The sequence below is a fragment of the Pantherophis guttatus genome, chromosome 1, assembly GCF_059756535.1.
Source record: "Pantherophis guttatus breed Tessera chromosome 1, ASM5975653v1, whole genome shotgun sequence".
NCBI lineage: Eukaryota > Metazoa > Chordata > Lepidosauria > Squamata > Colubridae > Pantherophis > Pantherophis guttatus.
Window position 1 is genome coordinate 334,340,235 of NC_142063.1, and position 17,265 is coordinate 334,357,499.

General features: G+C 42.9%; 2 protein-coding genes across 5 annotated transcripts in view; one reads left to right on the forward strand and one right to left on the reverse strand.

The window, feature by feature from the left end:
• The window catches only part of GALNT17 (polypeptide N-acetylgalactosaminyltransferase 17), a 361,062-nt gene that overhangs the window by 107,487 nt on the left and 236,310 nt on the right, over positions 1 to 17,265 (forward strand). The window lies entirely within an intron of this gene.
• Positions 2,316 to 7,025, reverse strand: LOC117667457 (uncharacterized). Its single transcript, XM_034420807.2, has one exon. The coding sequence runs from the start codon at positions 6,195 to 6,197 to the stop codon at positions 2,964 to 2,966; it is 3,234 nt and encodes a 1,077-aa protein (XP_034276698.1). The 5' UTR covers positions 6,198 to 7,025; the 3' UTR covers positions 2,316 to 2,963.

Below are 17,265 nucleotides of genomic sequence, written 5' to 3' on the forward strand. Positions count from 1 at the left end.
AATGTGTTGAGTACCAAATTTGATGAGTTTGAAACCAGTTGAGTGCCAAGATACCCCTGTATCTGTAATGGACAATAGGGACGGCTTTGAGGAAAGGAGGAAGAGCTGCAATCAGGGCAAATGATCAGATAAATGAAATCTGAGTCCAGGGCAGAAATGTAATTTCAGAAAGCATCACAGACATGACTTTCTTTAGTTTTTAAGACGAAGAAGGGAGGGGGAAACACATTCAGAAGCATCTATCTATGGATGAGCATATCTGTGATGACCCGGGGCGTGGCACAAAGGCAACACAGCCAGAGAATAAGTACAGGTCCCTTTATTAGCTCCAAACTTTGTCCCCAACGTCCCTTTACTCTCCGGTCTGGAGAAAAACTCTTCCACAAACCTGTAAGCAGACAAAACTTCCAACTATAAATCCCACGGGGCAAGATAAGGTAATTAATCTGGCAGGGCATGCAAGATAAGAAGTCCAGACTTGAAGTAGCACGGCAGTAAATCAAACCAGTTGGGAGGATGCCAGGAACTCAGATAAAGCAGCTAACACGAATTCAGTGTTTGTTCCTGACAACTGCCCTTCCCATTTGCCTCCCCTTTAAACTCCAGCTCCAGGTGTATCTTGTGAAGGGGATCGAGGCCCTTTCCTCCCTTGTAAGCCATGCAACCTACGTTGCTCTCTTCTCCATTCTTCCCTGCATGGCCTAGGATGAGGAGGGGGTGGGCCTTGGTCTTCATCGGAACCCCCTCTCCCTTGTTCTACCTCTCCCCTGCTCTGCCCAGCCTGACTTTGCCCTTCCCCAGTTTCCTCCACAGCCAACGGAGCCACTCTCTCGCTCTCTGTCCTCTTCTATCTCAGAGTCAGACTCCGACAGGGGCATGACAATATCTGTGAGTATATACATAGGTCCCTTCCAACTCTATGATCCCATGAAAGAGGATTCCGTTTTCAAAGTCCTGTCACTTAATCCTGGCTTTTCTGGATTCATGTTTTTGACATCATGGTTGGAGATGACAGAAAGTGCTAATGATGATGTTTTTATAGCACAACTTTGCATCACTTTGAAGTGTAGGAGAAGAAGAAATCTGTTAGGAACCAAGAGTCAGATTCTAAGGGCATAGAAGTGTATTCAGTAATGGTGAAATTTCATGATATTACTGTCACAAACATAGTTCTAACATCTATTAATTTTTTTGGCACAGGCATTTATACACACAAAAAAGCTGAAGTTTCACCTAAGCCCACTCACCATGAAGTAGCCCAATCAGGACAAGGGGCTATTGGAAGGTTACAATGAAATAGCTAATAATGGTCTTTCAATGCTTTTCATGTGTCTTTACTATCCAGAAATCTCAGCAATGGCTCTGATAGCTAGGAATTCTGGGAAATGAAGCCCTCCCATCTGAAAGTAAGGCTTTCAGTAGGAATCAGGGCCAGAATTTGGTTCTTTGGATTCAAGAAGTTCATTCTTATCTTTATCCCAAGATTAAGGAAATCTGAGGAAATCATTTCTTGTGTATATCAAGTACTTATTGATGAATTCATAGAGCACAATTCATTGGATTACTTAACTGGCCCAGTCTGTTTTGTGAATCCACTAATCCAAAATGATACCACGGCTATTGAAGGACAAATTATCGGGACACGATGGCTCAGTGGCTAAGATGCTGAGCTTGTCGATTGAAAGGTCGGCAGTTCAGCAGTTCGAATCCCTAGTCCTGCGTAATGGGGCGAGCTCCCGCTACTTGTCCCAGCTTCTGCCAAACTAGGAATTCGAAAGCACGTAAAAAATGCAAGTAGAAAAATAGGGACCACCTTTGGTGGGAAGGTAACAGCGTTCCGTGCGCCTTTGGCATTTAGTCATGCTGGCCATATGAGCGCAGAGATGTCTTCGAACAATGCTGGCTCTTTGGCTTTGAAACAGAGATGAGCACCGCCTCTTAGAGTTGGGAACGACTAGCACATATGTGCGAGGGGAACCTTTACCTTTACCTTTTAAGTCAAATTACTCCTCTCTACTTGTCCATGTTGTCCAAACAATGGTGTAGTTTCCAAATCTTATCTAGTCAGTTCTTTAAGAAAATGAGACAGAGGCACAGGGTGGTTGAAAATGCAAAAAAATTGATTACCGTACTCGCTTCCAAGGTGAAGCAATAGAGAATACGCTACCCAAACACTTATCGGCTGTACATCCTACACTATGCCAACTGATGCATGTCTAAATGATACAGAAGGGGCCTATGGCAAAGTCCCTTGTGGACCAAGAGATGGGGAGCTGACTTGGGAGCAATAGAAAAGAAACACTGAATCTGAAATATATGAAAAAAAACTGCTGTAGTTTATTCCCTCCAGACCCTTAAGCCTTCAGAGGTTGAACACAAAGATGCTTTGGAGGGTCAGCAGTCCAAACAAAGAACTCAAAAGTAATTTCTCAAAATACAGAACAATGCTAAACCAAGGGAGAAAATAGGGCAGGCGGCAGCAGTTTGAGGGTTGTGTTATCCCCTCTGTACAAGGAGACTCCATGGGTATTCCAGCCTCAGCATAAATGCAATTCCCTTCTTGGGAAATCTCTGGCTTTTTCTTTTTTTTCTAATATGGCTCTCCAATATGAGGGATCTGTTTATGGGCCCGAAAGACAACCTGGGTTCCAGCAAAACATCAAGGAAGGGTGAGGAATGTTTTTATACACGGCATATTAAGAGTAATTTCAGCTAGTGTTTCCTTCACAGGCTTCACTTGGCCATTATTTTCTCCTCTCCGTCATCTCCCTCCTCCACATTCTTCTCCAACCCCCACATCTGCTCTTTCAAAAGAGAAACCTTTAAGCTTAGCCAGCCCTGTATCCACAGGCACTGCCAGTCAGCAGCTGTGGCTTAGTGATGAGGATGCTGGTGTTTTCCCTTCACCATATTTCACCCTACTTGGGCTTCAGGTAGCCTTTTTGGATGGGCTTTCCTGGGCTTCAGATCTTCCATGGGTAGGCAGGCATCGTCCATACTTGTTTTTTGGTTGCTTGGATCACTTCATCTCCTGCTTGGAGTAAACGAGGTGACTTGGGGGAAGTCTCTTGTCCAACATCTGGCTTGCTTTTAGCTTGTGTTGGAGAAGAATACATTTTTTTCAGCGGTGTCAACTGATCACCTGCTCCTGAAGGAATAAAGAGCACTCCATCATCCTCTTCGACCCGCTCATGAATCTGATGAGTCATCAAACTGAAACCAGGTTGACTTGCAGGCTCCACCCATTTTTTAAGTAGATTGGTATGCCAGGTTTGCTTTGAGGGGCGGTGTCCAGGCATCAGGATTTCATAACTGACTGGTCCTATGCGTCGAAGCACTGAAAAAGGCCCTTGCCACTGAGCTAGCGATTTGTTTGCAGTGGAAGGGAGCAACAGTAACACTCTCTGTCCTGGATGAAATTCTCGCAAGTTAGTACGCCGGTCATAGTATAATTTTTTATGCACTTGAGCGTGCCTAATGTTGTCTAAAGCCAGCTCCCTTATCTGGTTTAGCTTGTCCCCCATTTGCAGGATATAGCTAATGTTTCTTGAAAGAGACTTGGCCTTTCCCTCCCAAATTTCCCTAACCATTTGAAGGGGTCTTCTGACTGTTGGACCACATAGCAACTCATAAGGAGAGAACTCCATAGAAGTCTGAGATTGCTCCCGATAAGCAAACAATAAGATCTGGAGCCACCTGTCCCAGTCAGAACCTGTCTCTGAAATGTATTTTCTCAGCATTTGTTTAAGGGTTTGGTTGAATCGTTCCACTAGACTATCAAACTGAGGGTGATAAGGGGAAATTTTGATTCTCTTCATTCCCAATTTTTTGTAAAGGAGATTCATAGTTTGGCTTGTAATGTTTTTCTCATAATCTGTAACTATCTCACCAGGGATTCCGATTCTAGAGAACAAGTCTACTAAGGTTGAGGCAATCTCCTGGCTGGTATTTGTTCTGAGGGCAAACGCTTCAGGATAACTTGTGGCATAGTCACACACTACAAGGATAAATCTATAGCCTCGTTGACTTTTTGTTAACAGACCTATTATGTCCATAGCTATCGTACGGAAGGGAATACCCACCATGGGAAGAGGGAATAATGGACTCTTCTTTGGATCCTTGAGGAGATCTGATTTTTGGCATTCTTTACAACATGCACAAAACTGGCGAGTATCAGCATACATTCCTGGCCACCAAAAGACACGTGCAATTCTGGCATAAGTAGGCTGATGCTCCTGGTGTCCTGTCCCGGGTATAGTGTGGCTGATTCTCATGATTAGAGATCTGCATGCCATGGGCACAACTAATCTAGAACCACATTTGTCAGTGACATACAGGATGTCATTCTTTTGGGTGACCTTTTTACCACCTGGCAATAGGTTCCCCAGTTGTGAAAGTACCTTCCGTAGGGAAGGATCGGATGCCTGGAGTTGTCCTACATTTTCAGGGAGTTCCCACTCAGATTCTGTTCTTTCGTTAGGATTGTTGACTTGGATCTCCATGTACAAACTCTCCTCTTTCTTCTTCTTCTTCCTCTTCTTCTTCTTTTGGGCTTTAGGTTTCTTAGTTTTCCCTGGGGCCTCACTCAGGGTTCCCTGGGGATCAGGTAGCCTTTCCCACAACTGTTGCATTTGGGATTGAGCCTGAGTGATGATAACAGGGTTTGCCTCCAAGAGTTCCCTCAGGTTTGGGAGGTCTTGCCCCAGGATCATGTCATAAGGTAATGTAGGATTCACTCCCACTTGGAGAGAAAAAGCTCGCCCCCCAACTTCTACTGGGACCTTAGCCACAGCATGAGGTCTGGATTCACCATCAGCCCCCAAAACGAGAAGTTGTTGATTTGGGATATACATCTGGGAGGATACATGTGCACTTTTAATCAAACTGTGGGAACATCCTGTATCAAGGAGTGCTTTTAGTGGTTGGCCATTGACCACTGCAGTTGTCAGCTGTAGTTTAGTTATGGTAATTCCAGGCATCTCCTCCACAACCTCATATGTGGCTAGGGGACACTGATTAGTCTGATGTCCTCCTGTATGACAATGAGAACACTCCTGTGGCTTTCCTACTCTTGGACTACTGCTTTTAGTGTCACCTTCAGCAATCTGACCACTGATATCGTTCTCTGTACTACTTTTAGGAAGGCCCTTGGTCGACCAGGTTGTACAGTTTATGGCCCAGGGCCCCTCCTTACCACCGGGATGGCATTTGGTAATTCTGGTTGGCTGGGCTTTCTGATTACTTTTTAGCCAGTAACCGGCTATCTTCTCAAGTGGGGCTTCCTCTTTTGGGGAGCCGTTGTATCTTTTCCTAGTTTCAGGGTATCTGGAAACAGAAGTGTGGTGAGCCAATAAATAGTTCTCTGCCAGTTCTAAAGCTTGATTACAGTTGTCTGGTTGATGTTCTAGAACCCAGTGCTTTACCGCTTCTGGAAGGATGGTAACAAATTGCTCTAAAACTACACACTCAAACACTTCTTGGGAGGCCCTCATTTCAGGAGACAGCCACCTCCTGGCAAACTCTCTGAGCTGATTCAAGGCTTCTCGAGGTCCTTCCTCTTCTTTGAATTTATACGTTCGAAACAGTTGCCAGTAGGCCTCAGAATGGAGTTCAAACCGCTGTTGGATTGCAGCCTGAACCAGTTTATAGTTAGTAGACTCTCGGGGTGAAAGATGTTTCAAAGCTTTCAAGGCCTTCCCAGTCAGACAGGGAACCAGCCGTGACACCCATTCTTCTTTTGGCCAGTGGCATGCAGTAGCTACTCTTTCAAACTTTGTTAAATAAGAGCTCACATCCTCATCCTCCCCCATCTTCACTAGCTTTATTTCTCTGCGGTGCTGTGGAAGAGGAACAGTAGGAAGGGTTAAGGAAGAAGCATCCCATCTGCAGAGCTCTGAACTAACTGACATCTCCTTTGGATATCTTTGCTCATGGTGGTCCCCTTCGTCTCGGGCAGAACTTTCCCTTCCCAGCCGATCTTGGCATGATTGCTCCTGCCAGTGCTGTTCTGCATCAATCAGAGCTTGTTTCTGGTACATCAGGGCTTGCAGAATGGCTGTGATGGGATCTACTTTGCCTGTAGCCTGGTCTATAGGTGGCGACTCCTTTAAAAGTGGACCTTGGGTTGGCTCATCTGAGGAGACTTCATCCTGATTTGAGTTAACTGCTACATCTTCTCTGTCCATCTCCTCCCTCATGGCAAGGTGCTGTTGCTGAACTAATGTAGAGTAAGCTTGGGTTGGGCACCTAGCACACAATGTCTTAATTTAGCACCCTGAGGGATCCTCTCTGGCATTCTTTTCAACGGTCAGTTGCTTGCACTAACTACGCCTCTTCTTCAGCTCACTTCTGACACCAGTGTGGCAAAGTCCCTTCTAGACAGAGAGCTGGGGAGCTGACTTGGGAATAATAAAAACAAACAAACACTGGACCCTAAAATATATATAGAAAACCTGATGTAGTTTATTCTCTCCAGACTCTTCAGAATTCAGGGTCAAGAGTTGAACTCAAAGACTCTTGAGAGTGTCAGCGGTCCAAACCAAGAACTCAAAACACCAAGGGAGAAAATGGGATTAGCAGCAGAGCAACCTGAGATTTGTTATTCTCCCTTTGCGTCAAGAGATTCAATGGATGTTCCAGCCTTGGCATAAAGGCAATGCCCTATTTGGGAAGTCTCTATTTCTTTCTTTACTTCTAAATTAGGCTTTCCAGTATGAAGGACCTGCTCTATTCTGGGCCTGAAAGATGAACTGGGTCCTGGATAAACATTCCAGAAGGATGGGGAGTGTCTGTTTATACAGGCCTTGTAAGGGTGTACAAGGTAACGCCTTGTAACTTCTAGCTGGTGCTTCCTCTTCAGGCTTCACCTGGTCATTGAGCTCTCTATCATCTCACTCCACCTTCTTCTCCAGCCTTCACATCTACCCTCTCAAAAGACCAGCTTTTGAGCTTAGCAGCCCTGAGATCAGACTTCTGTGCTCTCAGGAGCTAGGGCTTACTTATAAGAAGGTTGATGTTTTCCCTTCAACACAGGGCCATTGATGTAATAAAGCCTCACCAATAATCTTCAAGCACAAGGCATCATGGGATACTAGGAAGGACTTAAAAGAAGTGAGAAGGATTTTTAAGAAGGAAAAACTGGAAAAACAATGACATACCATCAGAAGACAAGGTGATTAGAAAAATTATGGAGTGTGCGGAAATGGATAAGATCACAAAGGAGCTACAAGAAAAAGATGAAACAGAATATTACTTAGTCTGGGAGAAATGGTATAAATGGTTGGAGGAGAAAGGGGGAAAAAGGGGGGGGGGACACAAAAGAAAACTAAACAATGGTTAAATTAGGTGGAGGAATAGGGAAACAAATGGGAAGATATAAAAACTGTGGAAAGGAAATTAGGTACCTGTTTATGTTAAATGTAAATAAAATATTTAGATTAAGAGAATATATTATAACGGTATATATATGATGTACTAGAAATATATGTATAAAAGATATATTAAGATAAGAAAGAGAAAATGTATAAATATGGATTACTGATGCGAAGATGTTAATCTGTTGTTTTTTTTAAAAAAATCTGTTTAATAAAATTATTTAAAAAGAAAAAAAAAGAAGTGAGAAGGATTTTATGTTCCTTCATATACTGGGTTTTTTTTTAAAAAAACCCTGTTAGCGTTACCTGCCAGTTCCAAAACAATAGGTTGTAACCATGGTTAATGAGCCAGAGGAATTTATGCCAAGGACTGCAGTAGACTCAAATTTGCAAAAAACTCTCCCATAATTCTTGCTGGAATCAGAAAATGCTCCCATCCCAATCTCATTTCCCTGCTGTTGAATGGATATAGACATTGGCAAGATCAATGACTTTTAATTCGAGAAACGTCTGCTGTGTAATTAAAAGGAGTCAGTGGCCAAGAGAAATCAGCAGAAGCTTCGGAGTGAAATTTCAGAGGAATATTGCTTACATGCAACTTAAAAGAACCGTTTAGGATCAAAGTACGAATATACAAAGAGCAGATGTGAGTGAGTTAAACAAAATAAGAGAGCCACAGAAACACATCAAAATGGTTTGAAATTAGAGGTCAGATCCGTCTGTCCTAAAAGCTTATGTGATTGAATGTACTCCTTAACAGCCTTGGTGGCGCAGCAGACTAAAGTGCTGTTAAGTAGCATCAGCTGCCTGCAATTACTGCAAGTTCAAATCTCACCAGGCTCAAGGTTGACTCAGCCTTCCATCCTTTCGAGGTAGGTAAAATGAGGACCTGGATTGTGGGGGCAATAAACTGACTTTGTATAAAAAAGAACACCGCTTGGGGGCCCCCGAAAGCCCTACTAAGCAGGTATATACAAAAATATGAAGGCTATTGCTTAACGCATTGTAAGCCGCCCTGAGTCTCCGGAGAAAGGGCGGCATATAAATCGAACCAATAAATAAATAAATAAATACATTATTTTGGGTGGGGATTTTTTTTTTAAAAAAAGGAATTGATTAAATGTGTGCATGAAGGAGCCTTCTCATTTTTACCCATTTCTGCTTTTTCACAATAGGATAAAAGTGTTTTCTATTTTATATGCATAACATTTCATTTAAACTGGGTGATGCAACTGTAGCAAACAAGATGGGAACCAGAAGCTATAATACAGGAGTCCCCAACCTGTAGGCTGTGGTCTGGCACTGGGGTCCATGGCATGGACCAAGCCACCAAACAAGCAAAGTCCCATCTACGGGATGCAGGCAGCATGTGAAACCACGCGCCCTCCAGTCCGTGGAAAAATCTCTCTCAACAGAACCTAATTTTAAGCAATTAAAAATTATTTTAATTTTTGCCATTCATATTTCATTCTGTCCCTTCTTTTGCATCTTTTCTGTAATGATTCTATTCTACCATTTCTTTGATATTAGTACAATTCTTGTCCCACAGTGAGTTGTCCTGTATGTGGGTGGGCTTCAGATCCTTTAGCAACGAGTTCGCTGCCCTGTTTCTGGGTGGGCGTGGCCATGGTGGGCGTGGCCTAGTCGGCTGCCTGCATCATGGTGTATGGGGGGTGTTTTTTTTGTTTTTTTGTTTTTTTAATTTGATTTATATTATTTATTTATTTAAATTTCTATACCGCCCTACTCCTGACTTCTCCAGAGAAGGACTTCTCCAGAGAAGGACTTCTCAGGGCGGCTTACAGTGCGTTAAGCAATAGCCTTCATACTTTTGTAAATTTTATACAAAGTCAGCTTATTGCCCCCACAAACTGGGTCCTCATTTAACCTACCTTAGAAAGGATGGAAGGCTGAGTCAACCTTGAGCCTGGCAAGATTCGAACTTACTTTAATTGCAGACAGCTGATGTTAAATTACAGTGCTTTAGTCTGCAGAGCTATCCAGGCTCTTTTTTCGCCCTCCCCAAGCACCAGAGCCTTTCCTCAAGCCTCTGGGGGAGCGAAAAGAGCTTCCCCGGGGTCCAGAGGCCCTCTGGAAGCCAGAAACAGGCCAGTTTCCAGACTTCCGGAACCTCCGGTAGGCCCGTTTTTTCCCTCCCAAACCCTCTGTGTGACCCCTGCACTTATCTGGAATGATGAATGGGCCGCGTGGAGTCTCCTGGGAGGGGTGGGGTGGGTGTGGCCAGCCAGGGGTGACATTTGGGGGTTTGCCGAACCCTGGTGATTCTTGGCTAGATGATCGCCCGAACCCTGCTGAACCCCCAGGAGCCCACCCTTGGTCCTGTGGCAAGATGGCCATGGTGAGTTGTCCTGCAATGAGTTGGCCATGGCAAGTCAGCTATGGTGAGTTGGCCATGGTGAGTTGACCATGGTGAATTGTCATAGACCCCCAGGAATCATAAGGAGTGTCTTGGCCTTTCTACCATGTTTTCCCGAAAATAAGACCCTGTCTTATACTTTTTTGAACCCTGAAATAAGCGCTTGGCCTTATTGCCATGTACTCAAAAGCCCAATTGGGTTTATTATCAAGGGATGTCTCATTTTGGTAGTCCACATCATGAAACCCAAACCATAAGTACTAATGTTACCTTTATCATAACATTACAGTAAGAGAATCTTGCATTGCCTGAAAGCTCTTCCCTTCTCCCTTACCTTTACATCCCAAAGAGCTAGGGAGAGTCCTTGCTGAGATTTGTTGTCATTTGTGAGCTGAGATAGCTCTTCTCTGACTATTGCCTAGGCTGTGGTTCTTCCTTCTGGCTATCTCCTTTTATCTGCATTCTCACAGCCCATCCCAGAATGTTACCAGTGACTCAATGACACTAGAGAAAGACACATAATTTTTTTAGAAGGAGTGAGCATGACCAAACCCTGGGAAAAATAGCTTTGCAAAAACTAATGCAAAATTTGAACAGATGCAATTTGATGCACTGGAAGGGAAATTGTGGTCACAAAAATGGCTGGGAGCCACATGTGCATTGTCCACCTCTCTGGAGTTAGATCCTCCATGAATTATTTTTTTAAAAAAATTTTCCTTCAAGATACTTGGTGAACAGTACATTGTCTGGGTCAATTCACTCCATGTACAATCTTGATAACCCTTCATGAATTATGAAGCTCCCCAGGAGGTCCAGGTCCAGTCATGATTTTTCAGCCCAACCTAAATTACAGGGGTATTCTGAGAATCAAAGGGGCAAAGGAGAATGTCATCCTGAACTTTGTGCCTGAAGGAAGAAATATAATTTTGGTAAAAGGCAAGCAGAATATAGAAATAGTACTTAAAACTTATATGCCGCTTCATAGCAGTTTATAGAGTCAGCCTATCGCCTCCAACAATCTGGGTCCACATTTAACCAACCTCGGAAGGATGTAAGGTTGAGTCAACCTTGAGCTGGTCAGAACTGAACTTCTGGCTGTGGGCAGAGTCAGCCTGTAATATTGCATTCTAACCACTGTGCCACCAGGGCCCTTTTATCAAGGCATTGCACATGTATATAGCAATAGCACTTACACTTACCATGTTTCCCCCAAAGTAAGACCCTGTCTTATATTTTTTGAACCCCAAAATAAGTGCTTGGCCTTATTTTTGGGGGAGGTCTTATTATTTTGGGGCTCATGGAGCAAGACGAGGATCCTCTTGCTGTCTTATCTGATTTCCAGCTCTGACTCCCTAACCCTAACCAAAGGAAATGGCGGGGACCGGCTGCACGTGCATTTAAATATTTTCAGCAAGGGCTTATTTTTGGGGGAAATCTTATTTTCAGGACAGGGTTTATTTTTGGAGGAGGGCTTATTTTTAGGGAAACATGGTATATACAGCTTTACAGCTCTCTCTAAGCGATTTACAGAATCAACATATTGCCCCCAATAATCTGGGTCTTCATTTTACCCACTTCAGAAGGATGGAAGGCTGAGTCAACCTTGAGCCTGGTGAGATTCGAACTGCCAAATTGCAGTCAGCAGAAATAACCTGCAGTAGTGCACTCTAACTACTGTGCTACCACAGCTCTTATCCTGGCAGAGCTCCTTTTTTTGAAAGTGGTAGATTCACTGCTTCAAAGCCTGTTCATTCAGTGAACAGCAGGTCTTTTCTTTGTCTTAAAGGAGATTGAGATTCTTTTCCTATGAATTGATTTGTTACAGCCAGTGGAGAGAAAAGAACTGGGTGGGTAAAACAGCGTTAGGAGCAGATTGATTGATTGGCGATAGTTTTATTTATTTCTTTAACCTCTAGTGATCAGGCTGTCTTTCAGAAGTGTGGTTTAAGAGGAGAGAGCTTGCATCATCTGGGGAATGACTACTCCAGTTCATTGAATGATTAAATCTCTCTCTCTCTCTTTCTGCTTTTTGGTGGCTTAGGTTGAATTGCAATAATTTCCAAATAACCTTTGCAAAAGTCACCTTCATGCATTTAGTGGCTTTTGCAAAGAGTATCAAAAAAGTTCCTGGGTTGAAAGTGAAATGAAACCCAATCAGGGTGAAAAAGACATGGACGACAAACTCTGGTGGGAGCAGATATTGACGTTTTCCTCCCATGAGGGTCTTTGATGGATGAATGCAACAGGAAATAAGATTTAGAGCTAGTTTGGTCTAGTGGTTAAGGCACCGTGCTAGAAAGTGGGAGACTGTGAGTTCAAGTCCAGCTTTAGTCAGGAAAGCCAGATGGGTGATTTTTGGGGCATTCCTTCTATCTCACAGCCCGACTCACCTCACAGAGTTGTAGTGGGGAACACAGAAGGAGAAAGGTGTGTTGGATAAGTTTGCCACCTTGAGTTATTTGTAAAAATAATAAAGGCAGGATAACAATAGCAATAGCATTTAGACTTCCTGTATATACCACTTCACAATGCTTTACAGCCCTCTCTAAGCGGTTTACTGAAGCAGCATATTGTCCCCAACAATCTGGGTCCCCATTTTACCAACCTCAGAAGGATGGAAAGCTGAGAACCTTGAGCCTGGTGAGATTCGAACTGCCAAATTGCAGGCCGCCAGCAGTCAGTAGAAGTAACCTGCAGTGCTGCATTCTAATCACTGTGGCTCTAGGATACAAGTAAGTAAGTAAAAAATAAGGAAGGAAGGAAGGAAGGAAGGAAGGAAGGAAGGAAGGAAGGAAGGAAGGAAGGAAGGAAATGGAATGGAATGGAATGGAATGGAATGGAATAGAATAGAATAGAATAGAATAGAATAGAATAGAATAGAATAGAATAGAATAGAATAGAATAGAATAGAATTTTTTATTCATAAGGTACAGCACTTAATGATAGTCATAGGATACAAATAAGCAATCAGGAAATAATATCAATATAAATTGTAAGGATACAAGCAACAAAGTTACAGTTATACAGTCATAAGTGGAAGGAGATGGGTGATGGGAACGATGAGAAAATTAATAATAGTGCGGAAGGAAGGAAGGAAGGAAGGAAGGAAGGAAGGAAGGAAGGAAGGAAAGAAGGAAGGAAATAACATTTACTTAGGGGAGGAAAAATCAATCAATCAATCAATACACTCTGTCTAGGAGAGGAAAAGTCCATAGAGGCTCAGATGGGAATTTCTAAATTCCAAGAGGTAAGTAAAGTGTTTTCCATTTCCTTTAATGTTTAAGAGTTTCTTGACACTTCAGAGTTAAAGCAGAATGGAAGAAATGTCACCCATTCTAAATAGTGCAGTCCTTAATGCTCCCTTCAGGATCTGCTGTGGTCAATTTTCCTCTGATTTTAATTGTCAACCATCCCGTTGGCATGTACAGCAAAAGAAACTCCTGTGACATTTTTTGTTACCAAGAGTAAAACTTTGCTGACAGATCCATATAGGCACAGAAGAAGCAATGCCAGTTCTAAAGATTTGGCACGAAATGCAGCATAGTAAAAAGCAACAAAAACAACAACACTTTTCCTGCCCCCGGGCCGCCCATTGTCCACTGTCCACCAATCCAGGTTAAATATTTTGTTTTGGGAAAACAGTCTTTGCCTTTTGAAAGTCGTCAGCGTATGACCTTGAAGTTGCAAGATTTTTTCAGGCTACAAATGGCTCACATAAATTCATTTTCTCCCTCCCAGCTCCCCACGCATCTCAATCTCAATCATCCTCATCCTCCCCCCCCCTTAGCTTCTTTGTCAAGTTGCAAGCAGAAAGATGTGCTTTGCGAGTCAGCCTTGACATTAATAAATAGAAACATCTGGATAGAAAATGTCAAGAGGGCTTCCTGTTCCAGCTCTGTCTTCTGATGATCCACTGAATTGCACATGATATCTTTTTCAGTGAAGTACCTTTAGTTCCTGAACTAAACCTACCTACTGGGGCACCAAATCTGGATAACCCCTTCACTGTTGTGGTTGCCATTATTTTTGTTCAGACATTTAAGGACTTCGAAATCTCTTTGATCTGATGAGCATCATCTTGACCACTGATCAGTAACTGAATCCTTGTAAACTCTTGCCTGAATCGTTAGTTAGGATCTTGCTATCTTCTGTTGATGGGACGCGGTGACTCAGTGGCTAAGACGCTGAGCTTGTCAATCAAAAGATCGGCAGTTTTGTGGTTTGAATCCCTAGTGCCACGTAATGGGGTGAGCTCCCATTACTTGTCCCAGCTTCTGCCAACCTAGCAGTTCAAAAGCACATAAAAAGTTCAAGTAGAAAAATAGGAACCACCTTTGGTGGGAAGGTAACAGCATTCCATGCGCCTTTGGCGTTTAGTCATGCCAGCCACATGAGCATGAAGACATCTTCAGACAGCGCTGGCTCTTCGGCTTTGAAACAGAGATGAGCACCACCCCCTAGAGGTGGGAACGACTAGCACATATGTGGGAAACCTTTACCTTTATCTTCTGTTAGCTTCCTTTTTTTGATTGCCTTTGATATTTTTCAAACACCAAGATCATCTCTGATCACACTCACCCTTTGATTAAGTGTCCAAAATATCTTAGCTTTTGTTTTATTAGTAGCTCCAGTGATTTTACTTCCTCTAGCACTGAATGACTGGTTCTTCTAGCAGTTTAAGGATGTCTCAGCAATTTTCTCTACTGCCACAATTCAAAGCCTTGTAGTTTTTTTTCTCATCCTTTTGATTATTCAGCTTTCACATTCCTCTGTTACAACTGGAAAAACTACAGCCTTGACATGATCCACTTTCCGACTCTAGTTCCATGAGCAAGCCTTCATATCATGCTACTGGTTCGCCCGAACCGGTAGTAATAAAAGCTACTAGTTCGGGCGAACCGGTAGTAAACAAATGCTACCAGTTTGGAAGAACCAGTATTTCTGATGATCAGCTATGCCGCGCAATTTATATTTGCTAGAAAGCAGGAAATCCTGCTTTCTAGTGAATCTAAATTGCGTGGCACAGCTGTTCCTCCCCTCAGTGTTCTACTTACCTTAGAAAAGGCTTCTTAATCCTCCTTTTACTGTGCTGTGCGATAGTGTCTGTGGTGCGCCTGTGCGTGAAGAACACATTTGGTGTGCACCGTGCATGTGCACGTGCCACGAAGTGGTAGTGAAGTGAACCAGTAGAAGACTTCAGAGTATTTCACCCCTGCTTCATACCTATCAGGAATTTCGGGGTTTTTCACATACAGATCTTCTCTATCTCCTCCATCTCCATTTCCATTTCCATTTCCATTTCCATCTCCATCTCCATCTCCATCTCCATCTCCATCTCCATCTCCATTTCCATCTGTCTGTCTGTCTGTCTGTCTGTCTGTCTGTCTGTCTGTCTGTCTGTCTATCTATCTATCTATCTATCTATCTATCTATCTATCTATCTATCTATCTATCTATCTATCTTCCTTGTCTGGGGCTCCTTTGCCTTGTTTAACATTTATAATACCCTTCTTCACACCCTTGATTTCTATTTTTTTTTCTTTTAACAATTCTGTAATCCCTTCATTGAGGTGGAGTTGGGATGACTGAATGGAGCCGAGTGTTTACCGGCCAAATGCCCTTCCTGCCGCCTACAGGGAGTTCACAGCAGACAATTACTCATTGCTCCCAGAGAGAGAAATATTTACCCATACCTAGGATCAAACTCACACCCTCCCGATTGTGAGGGGAGAGCTCCACCTGTCCTCTAGGCCACCACGCTACTCACCCTTGATGTCCATAAATTTCCTAAATAAATCTCTTTGTCCTTTCTGTCATCTTTCTGTTAGTGTCACTGTTATCTTTATGTTCTTTATTCAGATAGTGTTCCTTTTCTTGCTATTTTTCTAAAATTCAGTATTTAATTGGCAATTTTTCCTCAGGCTCTGTTGCCTTCTACTTTTCAGTGTTTTTCATTATTTTCAACAGATCAGCAAAGAAACATTTTGCTTTCTTCTGTTCTTTGCATTTGGGGATATTTTTTGTTTGCGTCTTCTTTTAATATTGTCACACATTTTATACCAGGGTTCTTTAAGCACTCCATTTATCAAATCTAACCCATTAAATCTATTATTTACTTCACCACATAATCATATGAAATAATGCTGAGGCTGTATTTTGTTAGGCTGGTAATTTTTATTTCTTTCCTTTAAATTACTATTTTGGAAGGAAAACCTCATATTCTGAGCAGCAGTCAGTGCCAGATCTTGTTTGTGCTGACTGAATAGAGTTCACCTACTTTTGCTTGCATAAAATAAAATAAAGTTCGTTTTTAATGTTGTTCATCTGTTTATGTTCACAATGCCTAGAGTCATCTTCTACTTTACTAAAAGCAATAGCAATAGCACTTAGTCGCTTCCCAGTGCTTTATTGTGGAGGAGAATGTCATCCTGAGTTTTGTGCACAAAGGAAGAAATATAAATTTGGTAAACAGCAAGCAGATTATAGCAATAGCAAGGAGCTGCGGTGGCACAGTGGTTAGAGTGCAGTACTGCAGGCTACTTCTGCTGCCTGCCGGCTGCCTGCAATTTGGCAGATCGAATCTCACCAGGCTCAAGGTTGACTCAGCCTTCCATCCTTCCGAGGTGGCTAAAATGAGGACCCAGATTGTTGGGGGCAATATGCTGACTCTGTAAACTGCTTAAAGAGGGCTGTAAAGAACTGAAGTAGTATAGAAGTCTCTGCTATAATAGCACTTAGACTTACAGTATATACTGCTTCACAGTGCTTTACAGCCCCCTCTAAGCAGCTTACTTAGCAGCATATTGTCCAGAACAATCTGAGTCCTCGTTTAACTGACTTCAGAAGGATGGAAGGTTGAGTCAACCTTGAGCCGGTCTGGATTGAAGAAACCGAACTCCTGGCAATGTGGGCAGAATTAGCCTGCAATACTGCATTCTAACCACTGTGCCACCACTGCTATAAAGAAGATTTATTTATTTATTTATTTATTTATTGGTTCAATTTATATGCCGCCCTTCTCCGGAGACTCAGGGCGGCTTACAGTGCGTTAAGCAATAGCCTTCATACTTTTGTATATATCTGCTTAGTAGGGCTTTCGGCCCCCCCTAAGCGGTGTTCTTTTTTTATACAAAGTCAGCTTATTGCCCCCACAATCCGGGTCCTCATTTTACCTACCTCGAAAGGATGGAAGGCTGAGTCAACCTTGCTATAAACTTTAAATGTTCTTTGTAGAGTCAGCTCTCATGACATATATGACAGCCTCTGTTTGGTGATCTTGGGTTCCGTCTAGGACTTCTTCATTATTTTTGTTGTCCATGGGATGTCCTAAAGGTGGTTTTTCAGGGGGCAACTGGACTTTCTCGCTTTTCTTTGAAGATGTTTCGCTTCTCTTCAGTGGTGGGTTTTGGATTATCTTACTACCGGTTCACCACGCGCATGCATGCTCGCTTTGTGCACGTGTGCCCAGTTCACACACAGGCCTGCCTTCCGCGCATGCACATGCCTTCTGTGCAT